Genomic DNA, 26,727 nt, shown 5'->3' with positions numbered 1-26,727 from the left:
TTGTTACAATTATATAGATACTGATACATTACTAAAAACCGAAGTCCTGTCTTCATGAGGTTGTTTGCTGGTGATTCTCCATGTTGGGGAGGGATGTGCCTGCAGTGCATTCAGACCAGATGTTGGTGGCTTTCTCAATTACTTTCTCCCTTTTTCCCCCCACTATATATCCATTTTTCTTTTATGTGTAAATGTTTGCCTGCATACGTGTATGTGCACCAAGTGCATGCTTGGCGCTCATGGAGATCAGAAGAGGGTGATGGACCCCTGCAATTGGAGTCAATAATGTTGTGAACCATCATGAGTGCTGGGAGTTGAACCGGGTCCTCTTTGACAGCTATAAGAGTGCTTAACCACTGAGTCAGCGCTTAGCCACTGAGTCAGCGCTTAGCCACTGAGTCAGCATTTCACTCCTCCAACCCTTCTTTTTTTTAAATTAAAAAAAAAGGGGGGGGGGAAGGGGAATGAAATGGGGGCTTCAAAGGGGAAATCAGGAAAGGGGATAATGTTTGAAATGTAAATAAATAAAATAACCAATTAAAAAAAAAGATCTGGCATGGTGCATGCTTTTAATCCCAGCCGTTCTGAGGCAGGGGCAGGGAGATCTCTCCAAGCTGAAAGCCGGCCTGGTGTGCATAGTGAATTCCCGGACAACCAGGGCTAATGTAAAAAGATCCTGTCTCAAAAACTGAAAGAAAGAAGTTATCTTGTGCTTGTTCCCATGGTATACAAGTTGGGTAGGTCACAGGGTGACTGTGTGGAGTCTGTCAGTTTTCTCCTTCTGTTCCAGGATTCGAACTCAGATCTTCAGGCTTATACAGTAACTTAGGGTTGCTATTGCTGTGATAAAACAGCAAGCCTTAGAGGGTGCTGCTTGCTTCCTGGCTTGCTCTTCATGGCTTGTTCAGCCTGCTTTCTTACACCATCCAGGACCACGTACCCAGAGGTAGCACCACCCCCAGTGAACTGGGCCCTCCCACAAGAATCACTAGTTCAGACAATGCCCTATAGAATTATTACAGGAAATCTGATGGGGAACTTTTCCCCATATAACTCTTGCTCGTGTTAGGTTGACTAAAAACTCAACCAGGATCCATGGCAAGTGCCTTTATCTGCTGAGCGATCTCACCACCCCCTCTACCCTATTTTGTTTATTTAGATGGACGGGGGTTTCACTATATAGCCTTGGGTGGCCTGAAGCTCTCTATGTAGACCAGGCTAGTCTTTAACCTGTAAAGATCCACCTGTCTCCAGAGCGCTGGGAATATGGCCTGTACCACTGTGCCCAGCGTATCCATCCCCGTCTCAGTGAACCTGAAGCTTACCAACTGGTTAATCTGGTTAGCCAATGGGCCTCCTGGATCTTTCCTCCTCCACCTCTGGGGCTTGGATTACAGATGATCATTGCCTGGTTTCCTACAGAGGCGCTGGTGACGCAAACTCGGGTCCTCCAGCTTGGGCAGCTGTAGCTCTCCTCAGCCAAAGTGATTTTATATCCACAAAAAAAAAACAGGATCTCCAATCATGAGTTTGTATCTTTGTAGCCTGCCTCATGTTTGTGGATGCTTTGTAAAATTTACAGCTAAGCATTTCACTTCCGTGGTGCTGATGCAAGTGGTAATGTTTTAAATGTGTAAGTCTGAGTATCATCTTTCGAGTAGGAAAACAGGCATCTGTGTTGATGGAAACACAGTTGGGCTGTACTAAACTGTAGAGTGGAAATGCTGGCCAACCCCCACATCCTCACCCTCACACCCAGCATCGACTGACTCACTGGTCTGAGCTCAGTCTTTTCTCTCTGCTTAACTCCAAAAGTCTATAACGACAGGGTCACTCAAACAGAGACTTGTATCTATTGTAACCATAGTGGACTCACGTCTCGGCATGCTATCCTCAACTCCCTCTTTGTACCTAACAATTCACTGTGGCCAAACCTATATAAATAGTGTGTACAAACTCTACTGAATTGTTTTGTCTTTCAATGGTTGAGCCCAGGGACTTTTGTATGTTTCCATGCTAGGTCTGGGCCTTGCTGCTGAGCCTCACTGCCAGGCATATAGCCCAGCTTTATATGCCTTTGTGCTTGGGTATGCAGACACCCAGACCGTCTTGCAGAAATAGGACCTGTATATAGGGCATGAGCGTTTTATTTGTTATAGATTTTTGTCTTTTTCCATCCTAGCCCTCGGGAAGTCTGTTAGGACATTGGAAGGATGATTAGGAAAGATTGACCTTTTCTTTTCTTTTTTTCTTTTCTTTTTAATGTTTAAAAATTCTTGGGCTGGAGAGATGGCTCATCGGTTAAGAGCACTGACTGCTCTTCCAGAGGACCTCAATTCAATTCCCAGCAACCACATGGTGGCTCATGATCATCTGCAGTGGGATCTGATGCCCTCTTCTGATGTGTCTGAACACAGCAACAGTGTGCTCACATACATAAAATCAATCATTTTTAAAAAAATCTTTAGTCTGGGGTTGGCGATACACGTCTGTCATCCCAGCGCCTCACCTGAGGTGGCCTGGGATCGCTGTGAATTCAAGGCCCGCATGGGGATACACACACCAAGGCCTTGCCTCAACAACAAGGAACAGCACTCAGTAGGCTGGGACAGTGACTGCGGAGATGGGACAGAAAGCTCTCCATATGTGTGTCTGTTCTGTGTGTGTGTGTGTGTGTATGTGTGTGCAAATGGGCATGTGTGACCTCTGTGACCATCCCCCACCTTACTGAATGCATGTGTGTTATTCTGTTCTTGTGGTCCGTGTGTATGGAGAAGACAAAGGTGGTCTTAAGTGTCCTCTTTGGTCACTCCACTTTATTTATTTATTGGGGTGGGGGACACGTGCCACATAGAGAACTCAGAAGACAACATATGGGAGTCCATTCTCTCTTTGCACCATGTAGGTTGGCTGGGCCCGGCAACTTTACCTCACTGAGCCATCTTACTCGATCTCACTGTATAATGATGAGTATGTGTGCACATATATCTACACCCTATGAGTGCAGTGTCTTCAGAGGCCTGTTGGATGGCCATAAATGGTTGTAAGCCACTATGTGGACACTGGGAGTTAAACCAGATCCTCTGGTAAAGGAGCCAGTGCTTTTTAACCACTGGGCCATGTCTCTAGCCCTCCCCTACTATATTTTGTGAGATAGTGTCTCTCACTGAACCTGGGTCTCTTTGTTTTGGGTATGCTGGCTAGCAGCGAGATTTGAGTGTCCTCCTGTTCCGCCTTCATGCCCCCATGGCGTGGCTCACAGATGCACACCTGGTTGTATGCAACCGCTGGGGTCTAAACTCAGGTCCGCATGCTTGCATGGCAGGCAGTATCAATTGAACCATGTCTCCAACCTCGAAATGAAGTTCGTTAAGTGCAGAAGTAACACCATCGCATAAGGCCTGTCTCAAAGAAAGGAAGAAAGGGAGGAAGGAAGGAAGGAAGGAAGGAAGGAAGGAAGGAAGGAAGGAAAAGAGAGAAGAGCAGAGCTGTGGAGAGGTGTATATGTGGCATGCCTGTCAGGTGACAGTGATTAAGATGGTGGAGTGTTGTTGCTGAATATAATCTTCTGGGAGTCTGGGCAGGAAGGGACCTGGCCTCCAGGTAAGAAGGAAGTAACCTCTGGTCCATGGAGACCGTCTGCGTAATGGAGGACCATCTGATGAGAGCCTGTAGTGTGAGGGCAGGCTGCCCCCAGCAGCCCTCGGGTCAACCGTGTCACTTGTCTCTTTCTCTCTTCTTCATTTAGGACAAGCAGCTTCGGATCTTTGACCCCAGAGCAAGGACCCAGGCTTCTCAGGTGAGTTATGTGCACAGTGCTGGTGGGTGAACACCCCTACCCAGGATGAGGACCACACGGTCCAGCGCATGGAGGGACCTGGTGGGGGCAGTAGCTGCTGCTGCAAGTTCTGAGTGCAGAGGCCTGATGCCTGGGTCCTTGGAAGGGCCCAGCTTTGATCACAGGGTGGGACCCAGCCAGGCTGTCCACAGATGTCATCCTGTGCCACAGGAGGCACTCCCTGACTGCAGGAACATAATCTGAGATTTCAGCTTCCTTCCCTTCTTTGATACCCAACTTTCTTGTCTCAGTATAGCCAGCAGAGACGAGCTATTGGGGAGTCAGAAAGAATCTTCAATTCATCACTTTCTGTATCCAGGTCTTTGAGTGAGCCATAGATGGACTGATGTCCCATTCCTATGAGACCTGGGGACTGAGGGTATTTTGTTATTCTCTGTGTACTGGGTGCCTGGAGCCCACATTGTCATGATTTCTGAATGAGGGATCAGGCATTGGGCATCTGGAGAGTCATTTCTTTCTCTGACTGAGACCCTGTAGGGAGCAGTCAGCTAGCCACACATATGGCCTTGTGCCTGATGATTGCTGAAGGTTTCTCTGTTCGGGAAGGAAGGCTTAGTGCTTATCCTGAGAAACCGGCTTACAGATTAGGACTCGGTTTCCCATGAGGCCATAAGTAAAGGGACTGAGATGAGATGAATGTTCTAGAAGTCACCTGAGGGATACAGAAGGAAGACAAGAGCTTGTTCTAGAAATAAATCATCTGAAAGGTCCAAAGGAGAGGCAGGCTGTCTGTCTCTGGACTGTGGCAAACCACTAGATAGTTCTAGGCAGGGAGCGAGACCAGTGAGTTTCTGTTTCTCTCTCTTTCAAAATTTATTATTTTTTTACATATTTGTGTGTGTGTAGCTGTGTGTGTGTAGCTGTGTGTGTGTGTAGCTGTGTGTGTGTGTGAGAGAGAGAGAGAGACAGAGAGAGAGACAGAGAGAGAGAAACTGCACACATATATACATGGTGCACACTGAAGACATGCTACAGTAACCTCTCTAACCCAAATAAGCCATGCAAAGGAAACACAACTCAATATGAACACAAGCTGCACCTAGATTGGCAGATCTACCACTACACTTCCCTGTTCCCCAGCTATGAGATCCCTTATAACTTGTGGGCCATGTGCTTCAGCCCCATCTTTCTTCCACCTCCTCCTCCTCTGTTTTCTCCTTCTCCCTCTCCTATCTCTCCCACCACAGTTCTTCAGCTCCACCTTCCCTTCCCCTGCCCAGTCACTGGCTCTATCCTTTATTTTACAAGTTAAGACGGGGAGAAAGTTCCGATGAAGTCACCTGAGTGCTGGTTCACGCCTTGTCCTAGGCAGCCCTTCTTAGGGAAGCAGAACTAGCATCAAATACAACCAGCATCAGGGCAACCCACAAAGACTGAACAGGAGGTTGGATGCCTGGACCTGGAGTCGCAGGTGGTTGTGAGCCACCTCATATGGGCGCTGGGAACTCAGCTCAGATCCTCCGGAAGAACCATAAGCACTCTTACCTGCTGAGCTGTCTTTTCTGGTCTCCCCTTCTCTCTCTCTCTCTCTGTCTCTCCCTCTCTCTCTCTCTTGAGACAGAGCCTCACTATGTTGCCCTAACTGGCACTCTGTACACCTTGAACCTAGGCAGTCCACCTTCTTCTGCCTCCTAAATGCTGGGATTAAAGGTGTGCACTACCATATTGGTAGTTTTATATTTTCTTTTCTTTTTAAAAAATGTTTTATTGTCCTTTTAATATGTATATATAATATTCATATGGATGGTTATTTAGCCTGCATGTATGTGTGCATCTCATCCATGCAGCACCCGTAGAGGCCAGGAGTAGGCACTGTGTTCCTTTGGAACTGAAGTTACAGATTGTGAGCTGTCATGTGGGGAGCTGGGAGTCAAACCCTGGTCCTCTGCAAAAGCAGGCAGTGCCGCTCCTAACCACAGAGCCGTGTCTCCAGCCCCAACTTTTATTCTAAATCATGTGTCTTCACGTGTGTCTGGATAAGGGTTTGTTATGCGAGTGATGCTTGCAGATGTCAGAGGCATTGGATGCCCTGGAGCTGGAGTTACAGACAGTTGTGACCTGCCTAACATGGGTACTGCAAACCAGACTTGGGTTCTCTGGAAGACAGCGATGTACATTCAATCCCTGAACCATCTCTAACTCTAGGATTTCTATTTCTTTTTTGAAAGAGGATAGTTTAAAAAACAACTTTTATTTGATAGGCATGAGCATTTTGCACATATGTCAGCGGTACCATGTGCATGCCTGGTGCCCTTGTAGGCCAAAAGAGGGTATCAGACCCTCTGGAATTTGGATAGAGAGTTGTGAGCCATCGTGTAGGTGTTGGGAATCAAACTCCTATGGGGTCCTCTGGATAATCATCCAGTGCTCTTAACAGCTGAGCATCTCTCCGCCCCCAGGCATTTGTATTTCTTAAAAGAACCAGAATGTGATGAGGCTTTCCCCCACAGGGAGTTGTAGTGCAAATTCTTGTTTCCTAGTAAAGACCTAGGCCCATCCCAATAGTCTTTCTCCTGTTCCTAGGACCGGTTCCCTCAGAGAAAGTTAAGGATAGCCTAGGACATCCCTTATGCCAGAAGAGGCCCCATTTGATAGAATCCTGAGAACAGTCATCCACACCTTAGCCTCGTGTCCCTAGAGAGGATGCTGATCCCATCCTGCAGGGTTATTTGAATCTCAGGTTGGTGTAAGCCTTGCCTTTGTCTGATCTCCAAGCTTTTGCCTGGGAAGAGGTCCCCAGGTCTGTTTTAAGGTGAGATAAAAGCCCCTTCTCAGGGTGACTTGCCAAGGGCTTGGGGACACAATACAAAGTACCTGCACTCACGCCTACTGGTTATCACACCAGGCCAAATCCTTTAGTATTTTCTCTCTCCATTCCCCTTTACGGTGGCCTCTTTCCAGCCTGCCTTCTCCCCCACTCCCCTCCTCTTTTCCTTCCCTCCTACGCCTCCCTAACACCCCACAGAGGTGGTCTGTGAGAGAGGCTGAGGTGGAGCTGGTGTGGCTGCTAGCCAAGGGGCTCCAAGCTGTTGAAGAACATAGGCAGGCGCTGAGGATTGGGGGGCCGGTGCTGGAGGAGCCCCCCTGGAGGGGCTTTAGCCAGGAGATCTGGGAAGAGCGTGGGCAGCTCCACTAGCCGCCAGGATGGTGCCTGTGCTTGGCTCTGAGGCTCGATGCAATGCGGGGGCAGCAGCAGGCCTGGAATGTTGCCCTCCAACCGTCCCTGCCTCCCCCCCAACTTCCGCCCAGGGCATCTGGCCCACACCTGGCTTCTATTAGGAAAACCACGGCTGGCGGCCAGGGTGGTGTGAGCTGAGGGGCCAGCGCAGTGAAACTCCTTCTGAAAATGCTTTCTGTGAGTTCCTCCTTCCTGTCTAACAGGAGTCAAGGTGGGGGTTGGGGTGCAGTGTACTACCCTGCATCCTACCTGTGCCTGTTCTGGTCCTCTCCTCATCTGAAACCTACTGTTTCCAGAGACTGGAGCCTGCACGTCTCCACCCTCAACTTCGACCTGTGCCTCTAGGCACTTGGTTTTGGAGCAAGAGACCCTTAGGTGGCTCCCTAAGGTATTTTATACCCTTACTTAGTTTTAATTTTTTTCAAGACAGGGTTTCTCTGTATAGCTTTGTTTGTCCAGGAACTGGCTCTGTGTCCAAGCTGGCCTTCAATTCAGAAATCCACCTGCCTCTGTCTCCTAAGTATTAGGATTGAAAAAAGGCAGGCCCCACCACCACTGCCAAGTTGTTTAAGACAGGGCCTCATGTAGCCTAGGTTTGTCTTGAACTTACTACATAGCTGGGTCTGGTTGGACTTGTGATCTTCCTACCTTTGGCTTAATTTTTTTTTTTTTTTTTTTTTTTTTTTTTTTTGAGATGAAGAGTCTCACTGTGTTGCCCAGACTCAAGTGAACTTCTGTGTTAAGCATAACAACTGTCACTGGCCTAGGACCCGGCAGTCTCTCTGAGTGCCCCCTAGACTCTCTCTGCTGTCCCTTAAGCCAAAGTTTTGGGTAGGAGCAAGCAAGGTCCTGAAGTCATGGCTAATCTAGAGAAGCATTAACTCTTATTTTTAATGTATTTATTTGTCTGTGTACGAATACTCTGCCTGATGTAAGTGGGACTAGATTGTAGATCTAGTACCCACGTGGGTTCTGGGTACCAAACTTGGGTCCTCTGGAAAAAGTCAATACCCTTTTCTTTTCAAAAAAGATTTATTTATTTATATGAGTACACTGTCACTGTCTTCAGACACACCAGAAAAGGGCATCGGATCCCATTACAGATGGTTGTGAGCCACCATGTGGTTGCTGGGAATTGAACTCAGGACCTCTGGAAGAGCAGTCGGTGCTCTTAACCACTGAGCCATCTCTCCAGCCCCCAAATTGAAAGCCATTGTGTTTCCAATCCAGGAACTTTTCAAGTCATGACATCACTTTGATAGGACTTTACCAGCAGACCATCATCAGAGGGTTCCGATCATATTCCTGTGAGACATGAGCCAGAGATGGCGGAGGAGACGGGTAACGACCCGATGATGCGGGCAGTTCGTACCCTTAACCTCTGAGCAACTTCAGGCTCTTGAGATTTGAACAGTGATGGGTGTCAGTGGAGGGGACTCACGACCTTAATTAGGGGCAGGAGAGGCCGGGACAAGCCCTCTGACATATGTCTTTTGGACAGGTGCTTCCTAACTACCTCTGAAAGTCAAGGATGGCTGGCTGAAGTGGAGGGTGGCGGTAGTGTCATCATGGGTTAATAGCGAATCCTTGTTTCAAAGATAGAGCTGGGGGGAAGGGAGCCAAGAACCAAGTAGGTATCTGTTGAAGAAATCCCACACCCCCTGGAGAAGTTCCCTTCCAGTCTCTGCAGTGCTGGTGCTATGAAGTCTTCATTCTAGCACGAATAAAACACCATTTATAGTGTTTTTGGATACGTTCTGAGCCCCATTACCTTGTAAAATACATGTTTGCAGCTGAGTGTGATGGTGCACATCTGTAAACATATAAACTCAGCTGTAGCAAAAAATCAAGTGTTCAAGACCAACCTGGACTTCGTGGCAAGACCTCGCTCGTCTCAGAAAAACGTGTGTGTCCCCCCCCCCCCCCCAATCCAAACAGGAGAATGCTGGTGTAGTGCTGAGCATTTAGTAGATTCACACTTAGTCATTGCAGTAGATGTCCGGGGGAAGGTGTCTTTGTTCTTCTCACCGATGAAGAAGGTGAACTCGTCCAGGGACAAGGCTGGGTCAGCTGAGTCGGCTTTCGCTTATAACCTTCATTTTGCTCGTCTTTGGCACTTCGTAGACACGACAGTGGAGTTACTCTGTTCAGTCTAGTTGGCTCCTGGTGTGTAAATGTTCTGTGGACTTAGGAACCAGACCGGCTTTGTTCTCCCGTGTCTCCGGTTCCTAACACAAAATATTCACACTGCTGGTCTTTGAAGCCTGTCCCACCCCCACTGTTCTCCCCTAGCACAGCTCCTGGACCAGGGGAAGCCTATCGTGTTTGTTAAATGTGAGTGAGGGAGTGAAATGCAAACCAGTTAAGAGCCATCCAGTTTTCCTTCACAGGGGATCTGCACACCAGCGAAGGAACAAGAGCTCAAGCAACACTTCTGACCCGTAATAGTGTGTCAGTGGTGGGACTGGCCAATGGCTTGACCCTTGTCCTGACCCCACAGCCCCTCTTATGTGAAGAGAGAAGTGTGGGGCCTTGGTTCTCAGGCTCCAACTCCAACTTCCTGTGTCACTGCGGCTGGGTGGGAACAGTGGGAAAAGCCCCTTGCAGGACAGGCGGAGCATTTCCAGTGGTCTCCCACGCTGGGGCCAGCCTCTGCGTGCTGGGGAGGGGGCTCAGGGCCAGCTTCTCCAAGATGCCTCCCTCCCTCACTCATTCCCAAGGACAAGATCGTGGGAAGTTTGGAGGAGGCTGGCCACATTTGGGTGAGCTATTTTTGGTAACAGGGTCCTTGTCTCAGGCTCTAGGGGCCAGAGAGCTGTTTGCATTTCCTCTGGCCCCTGAACTCCCTCCTGCCAGGACCCAAGGGGGACAGGGCCATTTGCTCCGCCTGTTGTATGAACTTCTTCCTTTCTTAGGGCCTCCAGCCTTGCTGCCTGTCAGATGATCCAACACCCATGAAGGGCCACCAGGGGCACTGCTTTACCCTTTACAGGATGTTACCCAGAGCTTGGCCCCAGGCCCTCCCTCCGGCCTACTAGCAGTGACAGGAGGCAGAAATAATCCTTCTAATCCTGTGATTTGCACGGGGCTTTCCTCAAGGCCCAGTCCTTCTGTGCGTGCTCTCTGTTGATCCTCTGGGCAGCCCCAAGGAGTGGGTGGCACGGGCTCTGTGAGCCTCATTTACAAGCGAGAATGAGCTGTGTAGAGAGCGTGGCATTCCCCAAGTCCAATCAGCTCCAGAAGGAGGACCCTAAACCATCAGCTTTCTTGGGGCACCTACAGAGGTGAGAAGGAGGAAGGAGAATGAACCTGAGTCTGCCTTCCCCTGTATGCAGAGATGCCCTCAAAGGTGGAGGCAAGGCTCTTCCTATAATTCATGTGGCCTTCAGGATCTCTCCTGTTCTCTGTGGGTACTCAGACAAGTAGGCACAGAACATCCCATCCTTGTCCCCAGCAGGGGGCCCTGGTGACTCAGTGCTGTCTCTTGTCTTCTGCAGAGCACACAGGCCCATGAGAACAACAGAGACATTCGGCTGGCGTGGACAGGCATTCCAGAGCACCTTGTGTCCACGGGATTCAACCAGGTAGTGGTTCCTCCAGCACTCATGGAACTGCTAGCTAGGGACTTGTCTAGTCCTTTAGGCTCTTGCTTCAGGAACGTTGGGTTAGGCTATTGGGAGGTGGGATGCGGACAGCCAGTTATAGGTCTGTCCATATACGGCCTGACTTGGAGCTGGGTCTCAGGGCCCCAGGGAACTGAGGGCTTTAGAAAACTGGCAGATTCCATTTGCAGTAGCTAAGCTTGACCCCGGGAGCCATGGCAGGCCCCATAGGGACCAGAGTCCATGGAGGGAAACGCCCCTTGTCCCTTGTCACCTACATGTTCTTAAAGGGGCAGGGCAGGATATGAAACCCAAACTCTCCCTCCCTGCCATGACTGCCTTCTACTCTGGGGCAGTGGCCATGCCAGGCTGCACCCTCGGGCACTGGGTTCCAGAAGCAGGGGGATCCCTCTGAGCCTCGCTCTGGCTTCCCCCACAGATGCGTGAGCGAGAAGCGAAGCTGTGGGATACCCGCCTCTTCGGCAGCGCCCTGGCCTCCGTCACCCTGGACACCTCGCCTGGGTAGGAATTTTGACAGGCTGGGAGTCGGGAACCAAGTGTCTAGAAGGCGTCCCTGACATTGAGGCTGGCTGGTCTCTAGGGAGAGTATAGCAGATGCTGAACCTGGGTTGGCCGTGGGTCCAGCCCTCCAGCATCCCCAGCTTTGCCAGTAGGTGGTGCTGAGGCAGTCCTGAATGGGCTCTTCAGGAGAGTAGCCTCCTGGCCATGGGGCACACTTCACTGTCTAAGGGTTCATTTAAGTGTGCTTTTAAATTCAGAGTAGGGGTTATGGCCTTGAAAATGTGTCACTGGGGTACAGGTGGTAGGAATGGGCTTGACTTTTGCTGTGGATGTTTGCATGGAGCTGAGGGGCCAAAGGTTACTTGAGGTTGTGGTAGGAAGAGAGACACTAACGGGTGTGAGGTATGAGATGCTGGGATGATGGCTGTTTGTGTGTGTGACACTACATGTGGGCTTGGAGCCCGCTGACGTTTCTATAAGACGCCTGCTTGAGACCTGCCCCACAAATGTTCCCAGACAGCACAGGAAGGTAATATGTGCTTCATCCTTCTACCCCTCCCACCCTGCCTCCCAGAACAGTGTGGAAGAAAGTTTATGACTCAGCCTGGTGGGATCCCTGGCCAGGCTGAGCATTTTTATGTAGAAATGGCCTTGGTCTGCAATGGCTTATAAAGCAGGCACTGATGCGCTAGCACTTAGGATACGAGCTCTGTTCAATCTGCATGGCCAAGGAGATAGAGACTCCATGAGGATCAGAAACTTTGCCAGGCATGGCTGCAGGGGTAGGAGGGTGGGACTCAGTCCCAGCTCTGAAGCCTGTGACTCACGGAAGGGCTGTCCAGAAACCCTTCTGGGAAGACTGACTCGGGAATGCTAGATCCAGGAAGGACTCCTGGCCCTTACCTATCTTGTCCAGCCAATCCTTTCTAGAACTGGAAAAACCTGAATCACAGAGGGGTAAGGGCTTCTCAAAAGCCCAGAAGCAAGAGCATCCTATCAGGGTCAGGAAATGCTTGGGGAAGCAGGGTTATTTATGCCCTCAGAGAATGAGGTGTGGTCAGGGAGATGAGACTGACGGGAAGAGGCCAGGATGTCTGTTTTGTTTGTTGAGTAGCCCTGGCTGTCCTGGAGCTCACTCTGTAGACCAGGCTGGCCTCAAACTCAGAGATCTGCCTGCCTCTGCCTTCCGAATGCTGGGATTGAAGGAGTGTGCCACCATGCCTGGCTTGGCAATAACCTATTTTTACGGAAGAAGGCAAAACTGAGGCATATTCAGGGTCAGGGGCTGGGTCTCTAGAAAGGTGTCATCAGGGTGGCCCTGCTCTGGAGGAGACAGACGTTCTAGGTCTTGGGGCTGCACGAGCAGCGTCTGTCTTGTCTGTCCACCCCAGGCCTGGCACCGTCCTTCCTAGCATCTTATCTTCCAGACATACGCAGGCCAGATGACCTGTTTCCTTCAGACCTCCAGCAGAGGTGCTGCGGGCCCCTGGCACTGCCCGTCCACTGCTCTTCACCAGCCACTTCAGCCAATCGGGTCCCACTCTCAGCGGAGTGGTCCTCAGCATCTTCTTCCCCACAGGGCATTGCCTGCCTAGCCGTAGGATGGCCCCTGGGAGAGTTAACCATGCCCAGACCCCATGGTGCCACTGGCCAGGACTGACCCTGTAATTACAGCAGTTAAGAATAGCCTCGAAGGACCAACAAGGACTGGAATTCGTCAAATTACTCCCAGATGGGCCGCTAGGCCAGCATTCCTTCCCTCAGTCCCCCAGGCCCCCAGTCCTGGCCCATGCCCTGGCAAGCGTATACCCTTGGCAAGGGAGCTAGGGCTCTCCAACCTCCACAAAGCTGGTGGACATTGGCACACACCAGTATCCAGACCGTTCAGAGAGGTGGTAGGTCCCCAGGTCGTCCTCGGCATACCATAAGGCAGACTCCCACCCCATGTGTGAAGATGGAAAGTTTGCAGACTGCCAACTGTGAACAAAGCCATGGGGGGAGGTTGGCAGCTGTGCCTCCTTGCCACCCTTGATCTCTCTGTTACAGAGTTTCCATCTTAGTTGTGGCAGAACAGTGTGTACTCAAAATAGCTACAGGGTCCAAGGGTCAGGCACTGCGCCTTTCCCCACCAACCTCTGCCAGGGCCTTTGCACTGTTCCCTTGTCATTTCTAGAGTGTGTGTAAGGATTGCTTGCCCCTTGTAGAGTGGCAGAGCATTGCTAGGCTTCCTAGTGCCACATGGGGAGCTCAGACAGCCATTCAGGGGGGCGCCCCAGCATTTCCTGGGTACCATCTCCCAGGTTCACTGTCGGTGGGGGGAGGGGTGCAGGATAGCAGGAGGTTCTGCAAAGCCCCTACTGAAGAGCAGCTTTGGTCCAGAGGGTGGGGAGAGATGCCCGTCTCGTGTTGCTTGTTCCTGGGTGTACTGAGGTGCTGTGACTGAAGGTTTGGAAGTGTGGGTAAACTGCAGGTCCCGCTCTTTGTAGCAAGAGGGTAAAAGCTCTCCCCTGCGGCTGCTCACCTCCCTCTAGACCAGGAAGCAGGTGCTAGGATCCCATCCATCTTGCGGCTATGAGCTGTTACTGTTGTCTCGCATGGGGTGTGCTTCTCCTCTTCTCTAAAGAAGATTGTGAGACTTGGAATGGGAGTTTCCAGAGCTCTAAGGAACAGTGCTCCTGGTGAGAAGAGCCCACACATCCATCTGACCTCACGCTGGTAGAATTACCTTCGGCCGAGGCTGGCATCTTGGCCTGGTCCCCACTAGGGATGGCATGGTCTGGATATCTTTCTTGGAGGGCTCCTCCCCCTTCTCTAGGTCTTGCCACCCCACCCTGCCATTCCTCTAGGCCAGGTTTGCTTTGCAGCAAAAACATTTACTCGGCAGTCATTGCTCTTCAGCCGTGCCCCACAGGCCCACAAAGGCCCCTTTGATGGGGCTGCAGAGAGGGGCAGCCTCGCCACGCCTCCTGTCCTAATAGAACCCAGGCCTACAGGAAATCCACCTGGGCTGCTGCCGCCACCACTGCGGCCTCAGTAGAAAGGGGCCCCACCCAGGCCCAGTGCTACCACCTACTGCCACACGTGACCCGCCATCCACCTCCTCCCTCCTCCACAGCCCTCAGCAGCCACTAATTGAATCCAGAGCCTCATGTGGCTGAGCCTGACTTGATGCTGACATCAACACCCCAAACCACAGGGCCTGTTCCCCAGGCCAGGCTGGGCCTCCTCCTTCCCTTCTGGGGTGAGACTTGGTACCAGGGCCATGACCCACAGGAAGACACTGGCATTGCAGCCTGTGAGCCTGGCTTTGGCTGGGTCCTTCCAATCTGCCAGGGCCCAACTCCTCTCTCAGCCTTAAGGGAAACAGACAAAGATGCTGTGTGTACCCTTCAGTTTTCAGAGCTGCCTACACCCAGGCCAAGCTGCAGCTGTTCTTGAACCTAGTCCTGCTCCCCCCAAAGCCTGTAGCCTTCCTAGGAAACAATCCTTTGGGGTTCTAGAATTGCTGGACACATCCCTAGAGTAGGAAGTAAAGAAATACCCAGGGCCACTGAACTTGACACCACCAGATGCTGCCCCTGCTTTCTGCCCACCAGGTTTCTTGCCTCTGTGATTCACATTTCCCCCACCACTGCCTTCTTTACATCTAGGCTTGTGCGAGAGCGGGAAGGAGCCAGGGCCACACATACCTGGCCAGCCTAAGACTCTGTGGTTCAGTCTGGAAGCCACCTGGTCCCAGGATCAGTCATTCTTAGGCTCTAGAATGAGGAAGCTTCAGGCTGTCTTTTCTAGTTGAAGATAGGAGGAGAGTGCTTTCAAAACACCCAAGGTGGGTGTGACCTCCTTCTGTCCTGTGTTTTCTAAGAGCCCCTTCCAACCTTATACAGTAAGTCCTGTGGCTCCTGCTAGCAGAAGACTAGGCCTAGCCTAGGGTAAGCTACCCTAACAAGTCCGTTTTCCTGCCCCACTCAGGTGAAGGCCTTACCATGGGTCAGGACCCATGGTTGGAGATTCTAATGGCAGGGTAGCTTCCCTGCCAAGCCTATGCCTGACCACTGTGGCCAGTAATCTTGCCTGTCCACAGAACTTAAAATCTCATGTACCCCAAGCCCAACCAGAGAGACAGGCAATTTATTTTATTTTATTTTTTTATTTTCTTACAAAAGGCCTTCATATCATCAATAGTCTTACAAAAACCAAAGTCCTTGTCACTGAGTTTGAAAAGCAATTTCCCAGCATAAACGGGAAAGGATCTTTTATAAATACATTAGGAGAAAGACAAAACAACAGAAGCAAATCCACATGTGCCCAGAGCACCTTCCTTTCCAGTTTCAAGTGTTCCTGCACTTTTGGGGCCAAGGCTATGGCCCTAGTGCCTTCCCCACCCACTATTTCTGGGGGCTCCTTCACTGGTTACCAGACTCCACGGCCTGGGAAGCCCAACATGCCTGACCATGCTACCAGCACATGGCAGAGCTCACATCCCAGGATCGCACCCTGCACACGACAGCAGGCGCTCTCCCGGAAGAGTTCATTTGGGCTGTAGCAGCTTACAGATGAGACCCAGCCCAGAGAGGGTCAGGGACTGGCTGCCATCCCACAGCACCATCGTGCATGTGCACTGTGGTGCATACTGAGAACGTCCTTCTGTGGCAGCCGGAGAGGGTGCTGACTGAAAGTCTGGCCCCCTGGCTGCTTTTTCTCGTCTGCCTAAATGTAGTGCTTAGCAGGGAGGACCCCCTGAAGGCTGGGCCCTGGGTAGCCCATGAGGGGCACCTCACATTCAGGACCACCTGACAGGGCCTCCCCACCTCCCTCTGTTGCCTTGGAGCCTGGCTCCAAGGGGGCTTTCACCCCCTCTAGTTCCAGCGGCCCAGTCCCTGGTCCCACCTGCCCTTTGTCCTGAGCTGGAGAAGTGGCCCGCGCCCGCCGCACACAGTAGGCTGCCCCTGCAGCGGCCAACACAGCCAGGAGTACAGCAGCCAGGGCAGGCGCAATGAGGAGTGGCAGGTTGCCCTCGCGGGCCTGGGTGACTGGAGCATGGTTGGAGCGGACCGCCTGGGGAGTGCTGGCCTCCCCACAGGCCTCCTCACCTTCAGGTGTCCGCCCAGCTCCCAGGGGTGTGACACAGATAGAATAGGTGGCATTGGGCCGCAGCTGGGTGACGGTGTACTCTGCAAGTGAGGCAGGCAGACGTAAAGTCACCAGCCGCTTGTCAGGACCAGAGAGGTTGCGATATGTGAGCCGGAGGCTCCGTAGCTGCACAGTGTTGCCCTGCAGGTAGCGCCTCAGCTCCACACGCAAGGAGGTGGGGCTCACCGCCTCAATGCGGAGAGGCCGCAGCCGAGGGGGCTGGGGAGTGTCTGGTATGGAGCTGGGCTTCATCCCTTGTTCCACTGGACTCTCACAGTACAGGCCAATGAAGCCCTCGGGGCACAGGCACTCCCGGTGGTGTCTTGGCCCTACACGGCAGCTACCACCATTCAGGCAGATGGATGCCGGACAGTCCTGGGGCTGAGGAGCGGGTCTCATGGTTGGCGGGGCAGTCAGTAGAACAGTGGAGGTCTGGGTAGTTGGCTCTGTGAGGCTGGGCCAGGTGGGAGCTTGGCTAGAAGTTGAAGGTGTGGGGTCCCTGATAGTAGACCTTATAGTAGGTACTGTGGCTGTGGTAGTGGTGACCGGGCAGCCAAAATCTGCATAATCCAGATCCAGGAGCAGTCGGCCAGCATTCTTGGGTGGGAAGTGACAGCGTGTCTCCTCAGGGCTGGCCAGCACAACGTGGCTCTCACGAACCCAAGGACCAAACCAGCTCAAGGGGCACAAGCAGTTGAAGGGGTTTCGGGCAGCTGCTAGGAGGCGCAGGCGGGGAAAGAGACTCGAGAGGTCACTGGGCAGGGCCTGAAGGCTCAGGTTGCTCACATCTAATTCCTGTAGGGCAGTCAAGCCGGCGAGGTCCTCGGGCCGTATCTGGGCTATACGGGTGTTGCCAGCCAGCCGCAGGCGTGTCAGGCCACGCAGGCCCTGAATCACAGATGGCATGTGCTCCAACTGGTTGTCAGAAACATCCAGGTCATGGAGGTTGCGAAGGCGGCCAAAAAGCCCCTCATCCAGCTGCCGCAGCCCCAGGCCAGCCAGCCGCAATGCCTCTACATTGGCAGTGTCCAGCATTCCGGCTTCCAGGGCTGGGATACTGTTGTGGCTGAGGTCAAGCAGCAGTAGGCGGGGCAAGTGCAGGGGGTGCAGCACCCGGAGCTCATTGTCCGGCAACTTGAGCTCCAGGAGGTGGTCAAGTGCATCAAAGGCACCAGGTTGGATGTGGCGGATGCGGTTCTTGCCCAGGTAGAGGCGTTCAAGGTGCCGCAGGCCGCGGAAGGTCTCGTTGGAGATCTCCTGCAGTTTGTTGGCAGTCAGGTCCAGGTTACTGAGGTTAACAAGTGGCTGAAAGATGCCACCGGGCAGGCTGGTGATCTGGTTCTGTGACAAGTCCAGAAGCTGCAGGCCTGGAAGGCCAGCAAAACAGCCCACATCAAGTGTCGTGATGCCGTTCTCAAAGACGTACAGGCCCACTGTGTCAGGGGGCACGTCCCGAGGCACGGTAGTTCCCTGCCGGGCAGTGCAGAAAACCGTCTGTGGTTGGCTGCACTGGCAGCCTGATGGGCAGCCCTGTACCCCAGACCTCAGGAGCACCAGGAGCAACAACAGGAGAGGTGGCAGGCAGCTCCTGGGGTGCATCTTCTGTCCCTAAGAGCAAAGAGTTTATGAGTCAGGGTTGAGGGCAGCCACACGAGGAGAGCCAAAGATGAATTCTCCATTCCCCACCCTCAGATGCAACAGAGCCCAGAACTTGTGAGTCAGGTCCCTAGTGCCCCTGGCCAGTTTCTGGGCCATCTCTGTCACCTCTATGTGGTCACACCACTGTGGTGTTGCTTGTCACGAATGAACATACAACAGGCTGCTACATATAGGGGCTTGCTAGCCTAAGGACCAACAGCCACTGGCTCGGCAGCAACTTTCCCTGTCCTCAACCCAGACCTTCCTGCCCCAGCCAAGACCAGTCCCTCAAGCTGGCTGCATGGCCAGGGAAGAAGAGCTGTGGGTCCTGAAGCCCCTCCCTGTAGAATCTGGAGAGACGGGATGGGCAGTTGGCCCGGGCGCGTAAGCAGAGAAGCTGGCTGTTGAGGCCGCTGGCCTCTGTAACACACTCCTGTGTCCCTCCCTCCTCTGAGGGAGGAGAGACCGCAGCAGGAAAACTTCACATGGAAACTATGGGATCTGTGTTTTTCCACTTGTGCTGTCAGAATGGGGGCTGTGGGCCGCCAGGATGTGGCCAGGGATGAGGTTCTTAGAGGAGGTAAAGGCTGGCTGGCAGTCCTCGCCGGGCAGGTGCCCCGTCTGGGGAGAGGGGTGGCTGGATGAACTGAAACTCTCCTTTACAGCCCCCTACCATCAAAGCACGAACTAAAGATGAGGACCCCTGTGGTTCAGGTGAGAGAACGACATTGTCCCTACCCGTGAACAGTGGCCTGTAACAGTGCTAGGCTGGACAAGTGTATCGGGCTAGCCCTTCAGACAGTTGCTGGAGGTGCTGCTCTGGGGCTAGACCCTAGAACAATCAACAGCACTGTCCCCCCAGAAGTGACAGTGGCCCATCCTTCCCACATGCCAGGGCTAGCTCAGCATGCCACTGCCTCAGTTCCCTCAGCAGCCAGTTGAGATGGGGCTTCTTTTGCCACTCTAGAGTAACAGAGGGGGCTTGAGCTGGAGCCCAGGGCTTGAGTATAGGCAAGTGTGAGAGGGTCTGTCCCTGGGACAGGGCCCATGCCCTCTAGGGACCTGTTTCCTATCAAAACCCATCACAGGTGGGGCTCCTGCCCTTATCCTGGGTCATTTCACTCAGGCTCCTAGGAGAGCCTAAGGGCTGCACCCAGGCACGGTCCTCACTCTCGGTGCCCCAGAGGCCTGGGCCTTGCCTGGCGTGTAAGCCTGCCCCTAGGCAGGCGGTCCTGCCTGGTGACTGACAATCCCTCCCATTCCAGGCACCTGCTGTTCACACAAGGGCCTTTTGTGCTAGTGCTGGGGCCTCTCTTTCCCCATGTGGGGCTACAACTGGCAACAAGACCCCCACCCAGTCTACTCGTGCCCCTCTCCCATCTGCGGGTTCCCCTTTTCCAAAGCACAAGGGCCCCTGGTGTGAAAGGGAAGACAGACAGACTGGGTCCCAGAACAAAGGGAAGGAAAAGGCTTTGTTGCCCAGGTTAAGCACACAGGCCCATCTTCTACCTGCAGTATCCCCTTGCCATAGAAGGGATCTTTGGTACCTCTAAAAGCCCTTTCTCTTCTGTTACTCTGAGCTACAAAAGCAGCCCTCAGTGATGAACACCTTAGAACTCCCCCACCCCCACCCTCGCCCCCTGGCCTGCTCTGTAGACAGCTCATACCTTCCTTAGGCAGAAGTCCTGCCCACCTTTGCTCTTTGACCTACAGAGCCCGTGCAGTTTCTCTGCTGAGGGAGCACCTAGGGAGGGGCTCATACTGAGGATCAGCCAAGACAAGTACAGAACCTTGAGGTCTCAAGTACCCCGATCTACCAGCACCACGGGCTCTACAGTCTAGTGACTGTTAGCCACACCCCTAGCTCCCTTACCCTACAGGGCCATTTCTCCTCTCCTTAACCCAGCCTGTGTGTCCTCGCTTCCTCCGTCCACACTCTGCACCCACACAGGGTGTGAGAGACCTCCTCCAAGTCAGTCTTCTCAGTGAGGCCAGGCCAAGGTCAAACAGGAGGGACCCTACATGTTGCTAGCCTGGCCACACTGCTGATTCGTAAGAGCTCATTTCAGGCAGGCGGCCCTACGGTCAAAGCTGTGAGGCCTCAATTAGGAGTGTTACCTTAGCACTTCATTCTCTCTGTATGTCCTCGGCACCTTAGAGCTATGGGGCCTGAATGGGTGTGCTACAAAGATGCTCCTTACTCTACACGAAGGGAAAAGGGCTATGTAGGAGTGTCTGACCATGGGCTGGCTGAAGGACTGTAAGCTATGGAATATTTATACAAATTGGTAGGAGAGAGCCGAGTTAGATTAGGGGTGACCCGTTATAGGCCAGGAAGACCATATGGGTAATAGCTAATCCTCTAAGAATCATGTTAAGTTTCTCTGCCTGACCCCTGGCTTCACCCTTCCCAGCAAGGGGAGACTGGGGCAAAAGGTGGTTCCAGAGCTTTGGAAAACACGTTGCAAGCTACAGTCTGCTTGCTGGGAAGTTCTGTTGTGACTCTCAGAACAGTGTGTGGAATCTGGTTAGAGCAGACACCATAGTGGCAAAGACTGAGACAGTTACAGAGCAGCAGAAGGCAGGCCTGACTTCAGTGGAGTGTCCTGGGACTTTCTCCATAGACCAGGCTGATCTTCAACTCACAGAGATCCTCCTGCCTCAACCTCTGAAGTTCCTCTGGTACTGAGTCTCATCTCTCACCTACAGAGCTGCTGAGCTGATATGGGCAGCCCTGAGGACTTCCTTTTTTTTTTTTTTTTTTTTTTTTTTTGGTGTTGATTTTAAACAGGGAGTTCATTCTTTCTTTCATGTGTAAGGTTGTTTGGCCATTTTGCCGGCGTGTGTGTGTGTGTGTGTGTGTATGTATGTATGTATGTATGTACTGTGCCTGTGGAAGCCAGGGAGGTTGTTGGATTCCCCGGAACTGGAGTATAACTGGTGGTTATGCGTCTCCTTACGGGCACTGGGAATCAAATCTGGGTCCTCTGGAAGAGCAGCCTGTGTTCTCAACCAGTGAGCCATCTCTCCAGCCTCAAACAAGGCGTTCTTTTAATGAGTTCTGAAGGGCATTTAGCCTGTCCGGGATCTGGGTCCTTGTGTCTGCTGTATGAACAGGCGGAGGCGGGTAGCCTCTCTAGAGTTGTTACTGGCCTGTGCTTTCAGCTGATTACGGTGGATCTGACAGAACCACCGCCTTTGCTTTGATATCTGATCCTTGTGGAGCTACAGACTGACCATTCCCTTTGTAAAAGTTGTGGGGAGAGTTCTGGAGCAGCCCTGGGCTTTAGGGGTCAGGAGGGCAACATCTATGCAGGGTCAGGCTGCCTCTTCTTAGATTCCTCACCTAGGCTGGCCTGACTCTACCACAGCAGGAAAGTCTGGCGCTCTCAGGAGGCAGGACCACAAACCCCACCTCAGCATCCACCGGAGCTACTCACAGCATTGCCAAATGGTCAGTATACATTATTAGCTACCAAGACATTGCCTACAAACCAGGAGCTCTGCCTTTCTCAAGAGCAGGGGCTTCTTTGGAGGAAAGTGGGGGTGCGCTCCCTAGTTTTATAAAGGAATATGCGGTAAGCTGTCCTTTGGCCCGGCCTCCTGAAGCACTTGACCTCCAGGAGGGGCTCTGTTTGAGTAAGGACAACCAAGAGTATTGGTCATACCGTTCTCGAGGGCCCAGGATGCCCTCCACACCCAAGTGTGTGACACACTTGTGGGTACCCACCCATACACATGCCTGAGGTCAGGCAGGGACGGGAGAGTGGGTGGGGTAGGACCCAAACATTTGGTGAAAACATCAGCCCTGGAGCTGGTGCATCTCCCTGAGGCTGGGGCAGGACATGTGCTCATCAAGGTGGGGAGGACAATTGAGAGCCCACCCCCTTTTGCACACTTCTTCATGCTAAGTATAGACAGGGTCTGCAAGGTCTGACTCTCGGCTCTGGGCTCCAAGCCTCTGTCTCCTGGTACTGGACTGAATGGGCTGTACTCCACTTGCCAGGCCTGGCAGCAGCCCAGCCCCAGGAGGCTGCCAACACACCCCCAACCCCCTCCTGCAGGCAGGATTGTGCCGGCGGCCAGAATGGCTGGCTCCAGTTTCGCTGACGTGTCCGAGGCAGTTCTGGGCTCTAGTTTGGTCCATCCCATCTCGCCTCTCTAGAACACGGCAGTCCTTGGCCCAACAGAAATGAGTTGGGGGTCTGTCTCTATTATAGGTTTCCGAACAGAATTCAGGGAAAGGAGGCACAGCTCGGACTGGTAATTAAGTCAGGGGATCCCAAGCCAGTTCTGTTCATTGTGCTCTGTGACCTCACCCCAAGTCCCTGCCCTGTGCCAGCTCCCATCTGCCTATAATGAACTCAGAGGCTTCCATATCTGAGCTGCAGGGTAGATCACCTCCAGAGCTCAAAGCCTCAATTCCTGAGGCTTCATCTGTTGTTTTCAAAGTCATTCATTCCTGTTGGGGAGAACTAAGCAGCTATATTTTGAGTGAAGTCCTCTGTTGGGTCTTCTGCACAGCTGAAAGGACCATGAGGACATCAACCCAACTGCCTTGTTTGTCCAGGAAAGAGTTCTGGGTCCTAGAGTAGGTGTGACCAAAGTGGCCTGTCCCCACCCAGGTGGGTGTCTTCAGTGGCTCTGTGGGTGACCTGGCTGCTGTCAGACCTGTCAGCCAAGGCAGACAGATCAGTGACTAAGATCAGTCTCTGACTTAAGTGAACCCTTGGGGTGGCAGGTTGTGCCATCTTAGGAGAGGTGCCACCTGTTGGGCAAGAACACCTGTGGCCCCAGGAGCTATGTGGTGGCTATGGCCCAACTAGACGTGGGCTAGGAGAATGACACTGTCAGCGCGTGGCAGGTGTGACGCTCCTGGGGCTCAGCCTCCTACTGCCCTGTCCCTGCCCAGGGCCTGGCACCCACTGAATGAGCTGTAACCTGCAATTAACCCTGAACCTTCCAGAATACCTTAGTCACTACAGAAGGCTGTCCACCCGAAGCTTCCCAGGCACAGGAGTCTGAGAAGGGAATGTCCTCAGAAGGGGTCTTTTTCCTGTTCCCATTCATCACACCACTGTCCCACAAGTCACTCATCAATCTTAGATGAACCCTCAGCCATTGTATGACACAGAGGCCCCTTCTGGGGTCTATGAACTGGTCATTGAACTACAACTCTGCCCCCACAGTTGTCACTGTTGCCCCCACAGAGGCTGGGGCTGAGGGCCAGCAAGGTTCTCAACCCACCCCAGCTCCCTCAGTGCAAGCCAGCTCTTTCCTTAATGAAATCTCTTAGGCAGCCTCCAGGAATGTCAGAATCTTATTGCATTCCCCAGGAGGAGTTGGGGGGGTGTCCCCAACTTTAAAGAGGAACTGGCCTTTTGCCTTTCCCCAGCCTTCGTCCCCCAAACTGAGGTGGCCTGAAGAAGCCTCCTCACACCCAGGGAGACTGGAATGAGGAAAAGCGGGGGAGGCCTGCTGCCTGGACAGCAGGCTGAGGGGTTGGGGAAAGCAGCCCGGCTGACTCTGGAATGTGGAAACTGATAAAAGGAAGGAGGGCCAGTCCTCCCCACAGACACCAGAGCACCCTACTGGCCTGCTGCAGTCACATGCACACACACACCCTCTGGGCCACACTCCTGTGTGTGTGCGTGCACGAGTGTGTGAGTGTGTGTGTGTCTGTCTTGCATCTACGCTCCCATAGAGTGTGTGTGTGTGCTTGTGCGTGTGCTAGTGTGCCTCTGCTGCTGTGTGCGTGCACATACACACCTCTCCCTCCTCCAAAAAGCACACACAAATTCCATAGCAGTGAGGGGAGCTGGTTTTCTTGGCAACACAAGGGCTTTGGGTTCCACAGCTCTGGGAGGGGCTCTAAGGGAGCTCTGGCAAGGGTGACTGATCCCTTCACATAAGATTAGGACCTGCCAGTGGTCAAGAATAACTTTAGGCACTTACCCCCAGAGAACTATGCTGGGGGTGGTGAGGTGGGAATCACTTCCTGGGGCCAACTGGAGCCCCACTTTTCCTGGCTCTTCCTTAGTACTTATCCTAACTAACCCAGGGCTAGGGATATCTGGAATGGCAGTGAAGTGTGTGTGTGCATGCCTGTGTACGTGTACACAACCGAGTGTATGCCTGCCTGGCTATCTCTTGGCCCCAGGGCTATGTGCCAGAGGGAACTTATCCGGGAAAGTGTCAGTCTTGCGGTGCCTAAGAGGCTCCTTGTGTTCAACTCTCCTCCCACCGCTTCCAGAGGGTGGTCTCCAAACACTCTGCCACAGTAGCCCCCCACCTCTTTACTCACACATCTCAGGTGGCTGTTCTGGTGTGCAACTCTGAGGCTTGGGAAGTTGGGGACCAGCAGTGCCGGGGGGGGGGGGGGGGGGCCCTCCCTGGGCTGGCATGTGTGCTCCTAGGTCCCTTCCTCTCTGGATGGAAGACGCTAGATAAAGGTCTGGAGGGAATCCAGCTGGGCTGCTCATTACCAGAGCCCTCTTCCTGCCTCTGACACTCTGTTTACAGAAGTTCCCCAGGGGCTGATTCCCCTGGGAGAGGACAGTAAACTCTAGGGACTACCCTCCCATCCCCCACCTGCCTGCCCCAGCTATGCTAACAGCTGGGTCCATACTGGCCTTCACTGCCCGTACCAATGTAGCCCCTCACAAGGCTCCAGCCCACCCACATCTCTGCTTTCCCAGTACCTGGGGAAAAGGACCCTCTCCCCTAGGAACTCTTGACCCAGATAGGAAAGAAGGCTCTTGGTGCCGCTTCCTGGGACATCACCTTACTATTAATACAAAAAGCAAGCAAGGAAACTCCTGACCCTTGAGTTTTGTCTAGCTGCAGAGGCTGCTTTTGAGATCCAATGGTTGGAAGCAGTCAGTGACCCTGGTGTGGTAATCGTTAACGAATGGGGGTGAGGTAGTGTGGTTGGCACCAATCAGCTGGGCTGCCAGTGACCACAAGGAACCTAAGCAGTCCTCTGGCCCCAGGGCTGTAAGCTCGGGAACACAAAGGACTAGACTGGCTATAGGCCATTGGGTTTGCAGCCCAAGCAAAGCCCGGTTACTGGTAGAGATGAGATGCTCTGATACTGGAGCACTAAAGATTCTGGTTAGCCAAGGTTCATCCCTCACCTGGGGGGGGGCACACCTATCAACCTCCCCATCCCCATTCCTCTCCAGGCCTGCCTGCATATTTGTGGGCCCCAGTTCTGCCATGTGTGACAAGGCCCAGAGGACCCCAAGCAACCATTCTGCACAAGGGCACCAGACTGTCTGACCCCATGAGGGAAAAGTAACCAGACTACGGCGGGGCCATCCCCTAAAAGAGGGTTGATTCATAAAACTGGTCACGCCAGAGGGCCCAGTCGTGGGAGGAGGAAGCAAGGGAGGGGGTGTTTATTTTGTCTACTCAGAGCCTCACGGGTAGGTGAGCCTTGTACAAACGCACACCCTGGCTCTCCCGAGGGTCAACGGAGGCCCCTGAACCCACTCAGGAAGGGGGGGGCAAGTGGACGTGCCCGCCCAGGTAACCGCCCGAGGCGGGGATTAGCCCCTCGCTCCGGCATGCAGTCCCAGTAGAGAATGTGCTAGTTTGTGTGCTGTGCGAGAGTAATCCGCTCCGCCTGTCGCCCCCGCCCTCGCCCCTAGACACTCACCGGGAGACGACTGCAGCCGAGGGAGCCGGGCGGTGCGGCCCAAGGCCTCAATGGGGCCTCAGTCCTTCGCCTCCGGCCGGTCCTGAAAGGTCCAGGGTCCCGGGATCCGAAGGCTGTTGCGTCCCGGTCTCCCAGCCCCGGGCTCCCCTCCGAAGTTGGCTCATAGGAGGCTGGTCTCTGCTTAAGATGTAGGAGTGGGTGGGACCATCTCTACCGAGGGCGGGGCTTCCCCCAATTGGCTGAGGTAGGGTTTGGCCAAGCCCACACACACCCACCTCTGTCGAGTGGATCCTTGCACTAAGCAGGCCTAGTCTGCACCTAGATAGTTTCAGATGCCAGTGAGGGGAGATTTTGTTAGGCTGGCATAAGCCAATCTTTTGCTGTGCAACATTTGGGCAGGCTCCTGATTTTTAACTGAAGAATGCCTACTGACACAAATTTAAGAGGTGGACATTAGGGTCAGTGAAATTCTGAAGAAGCAGAGGTAGATTGGGGGTGGGGGGGGGGCGGCGCCCGCAGGGATGAGGGCTGAGCCCCCATGACCAGCCCAGTCTGCCAAAACTGAGGATTTTTCATACAAATCTCGATTTTTAGGCGTAATCTCATAATGTGCTGTTGTTGGTAGCTAATTCCAATTGCAAAAGCTAAAAAGGTCACATGAAGTGCTTCCAAGAACCTCTTACATAAAGTCTCTTAATGCTGGATTTGAGATCTTTGTAGCCATGACAGCATCCCTGGTCACCATCCCCAGCTCTAAATGAGAGACTGGGACCTAGAAACAGAGGTCTGCTCAAGCCCCTACAGTTTCTGGAAGCTTCAAGACTAGAATATGCCCGGGATGGGAGGCAGGACTAGGGACTTCATCAACAGTAGGAGGGACCTAGGTGTTTGTTGCCTGTTGAGGGCAGCCCCTGATTAAGCAGGAGGGTGCTGTGCCAGGGGCTGGTTCGGAAAAATCCCCTGCCTTGTAGGATTCCAGGAAGATGATCATCCTCTACCCTCCCTCTCCATGGATTGTGGTTAGAGTCATGCCTCAGAGCCTTTGGGGACCCAGCTCAGCTCCCGGATCTCACTGTCCTATCCCTTTCTGCCTGGTCTGTAGCAAAGGCCTTGTCTGGGTCACACGATCTCCATC

General features: G+C 53.0%; 2 protein-coding genes across 2 annotated transcripts in view; one reads left to right on the top strand and one right to left on the bottom strand.

Moving 5' to 3' along the window:
- The window catches only part of CORO7 (coronin 7), a 51,806-nt gene that overhangs the window by 14,015 nt on the left and 11,064 nt on the right, over nt 1-26,727 (top strand). Inside the window, exons 7-9 of the mRNA XM_080942409.1 lie at nt 3,749-3,799; nt 10,535-10,621; nt 11,079-11,161. Coding sequence (XP_080798535.1) covers nt 3,749-3,799; nt 10,535-10,621; nt 11,079-11,161 — 221 coding nt within the window. The remainder of the gene's footprint in view (nt 1-3,748; nt 3,800-10,534; nt 10,622-11,078; nt 11,162-26,727) is intronic.
- VASN (vasorin) lies at nt 15,335-25,727 on the bottom strand. The gene is made up of 2 exons (XM_080942412.1): nt 25,593-25,727; nt 15,335-17,902 (listed from the first exon to the last, which is right to left on the bottom strand). The coding sequence occupies exon 2, from the start codon at nt 17,891-17,893 to the stop codon at nt 15,872-15,874; it is 2,022 nt and encodes a 673-aa protein (XP_080798538.1). The 5' UTR covers nt 17,894-17,902; nt 25,593-25,727; the 3' UTR covers nt 15,335-15,871.

Source organism: Micromys minutus (genome assembly GCF_963924665.1).
Source record: "Micromys minutus genome assembly, chromosome: 31".
Taxonomy (NCBI): Eukaryota; Metazoa; Chordata; class Mammalia; order Rodentia; family Muridae; genus Micromys; species Micromys minutus.
The sequence above is the reverse complement of the archived record's forward strand: the minus strand, read 5'-3'. Positions and strand labels throughout refer to the sequence as shown.

Coding starts and splice junctions, on each gene's coding strand:
- VASN (XM_080942412.1), bottom strand. CDS start 17,893: ATGCACCCCAGGAGCTGCCTGCCACCTCTCCTGTTGTTGCTCCTGGTG.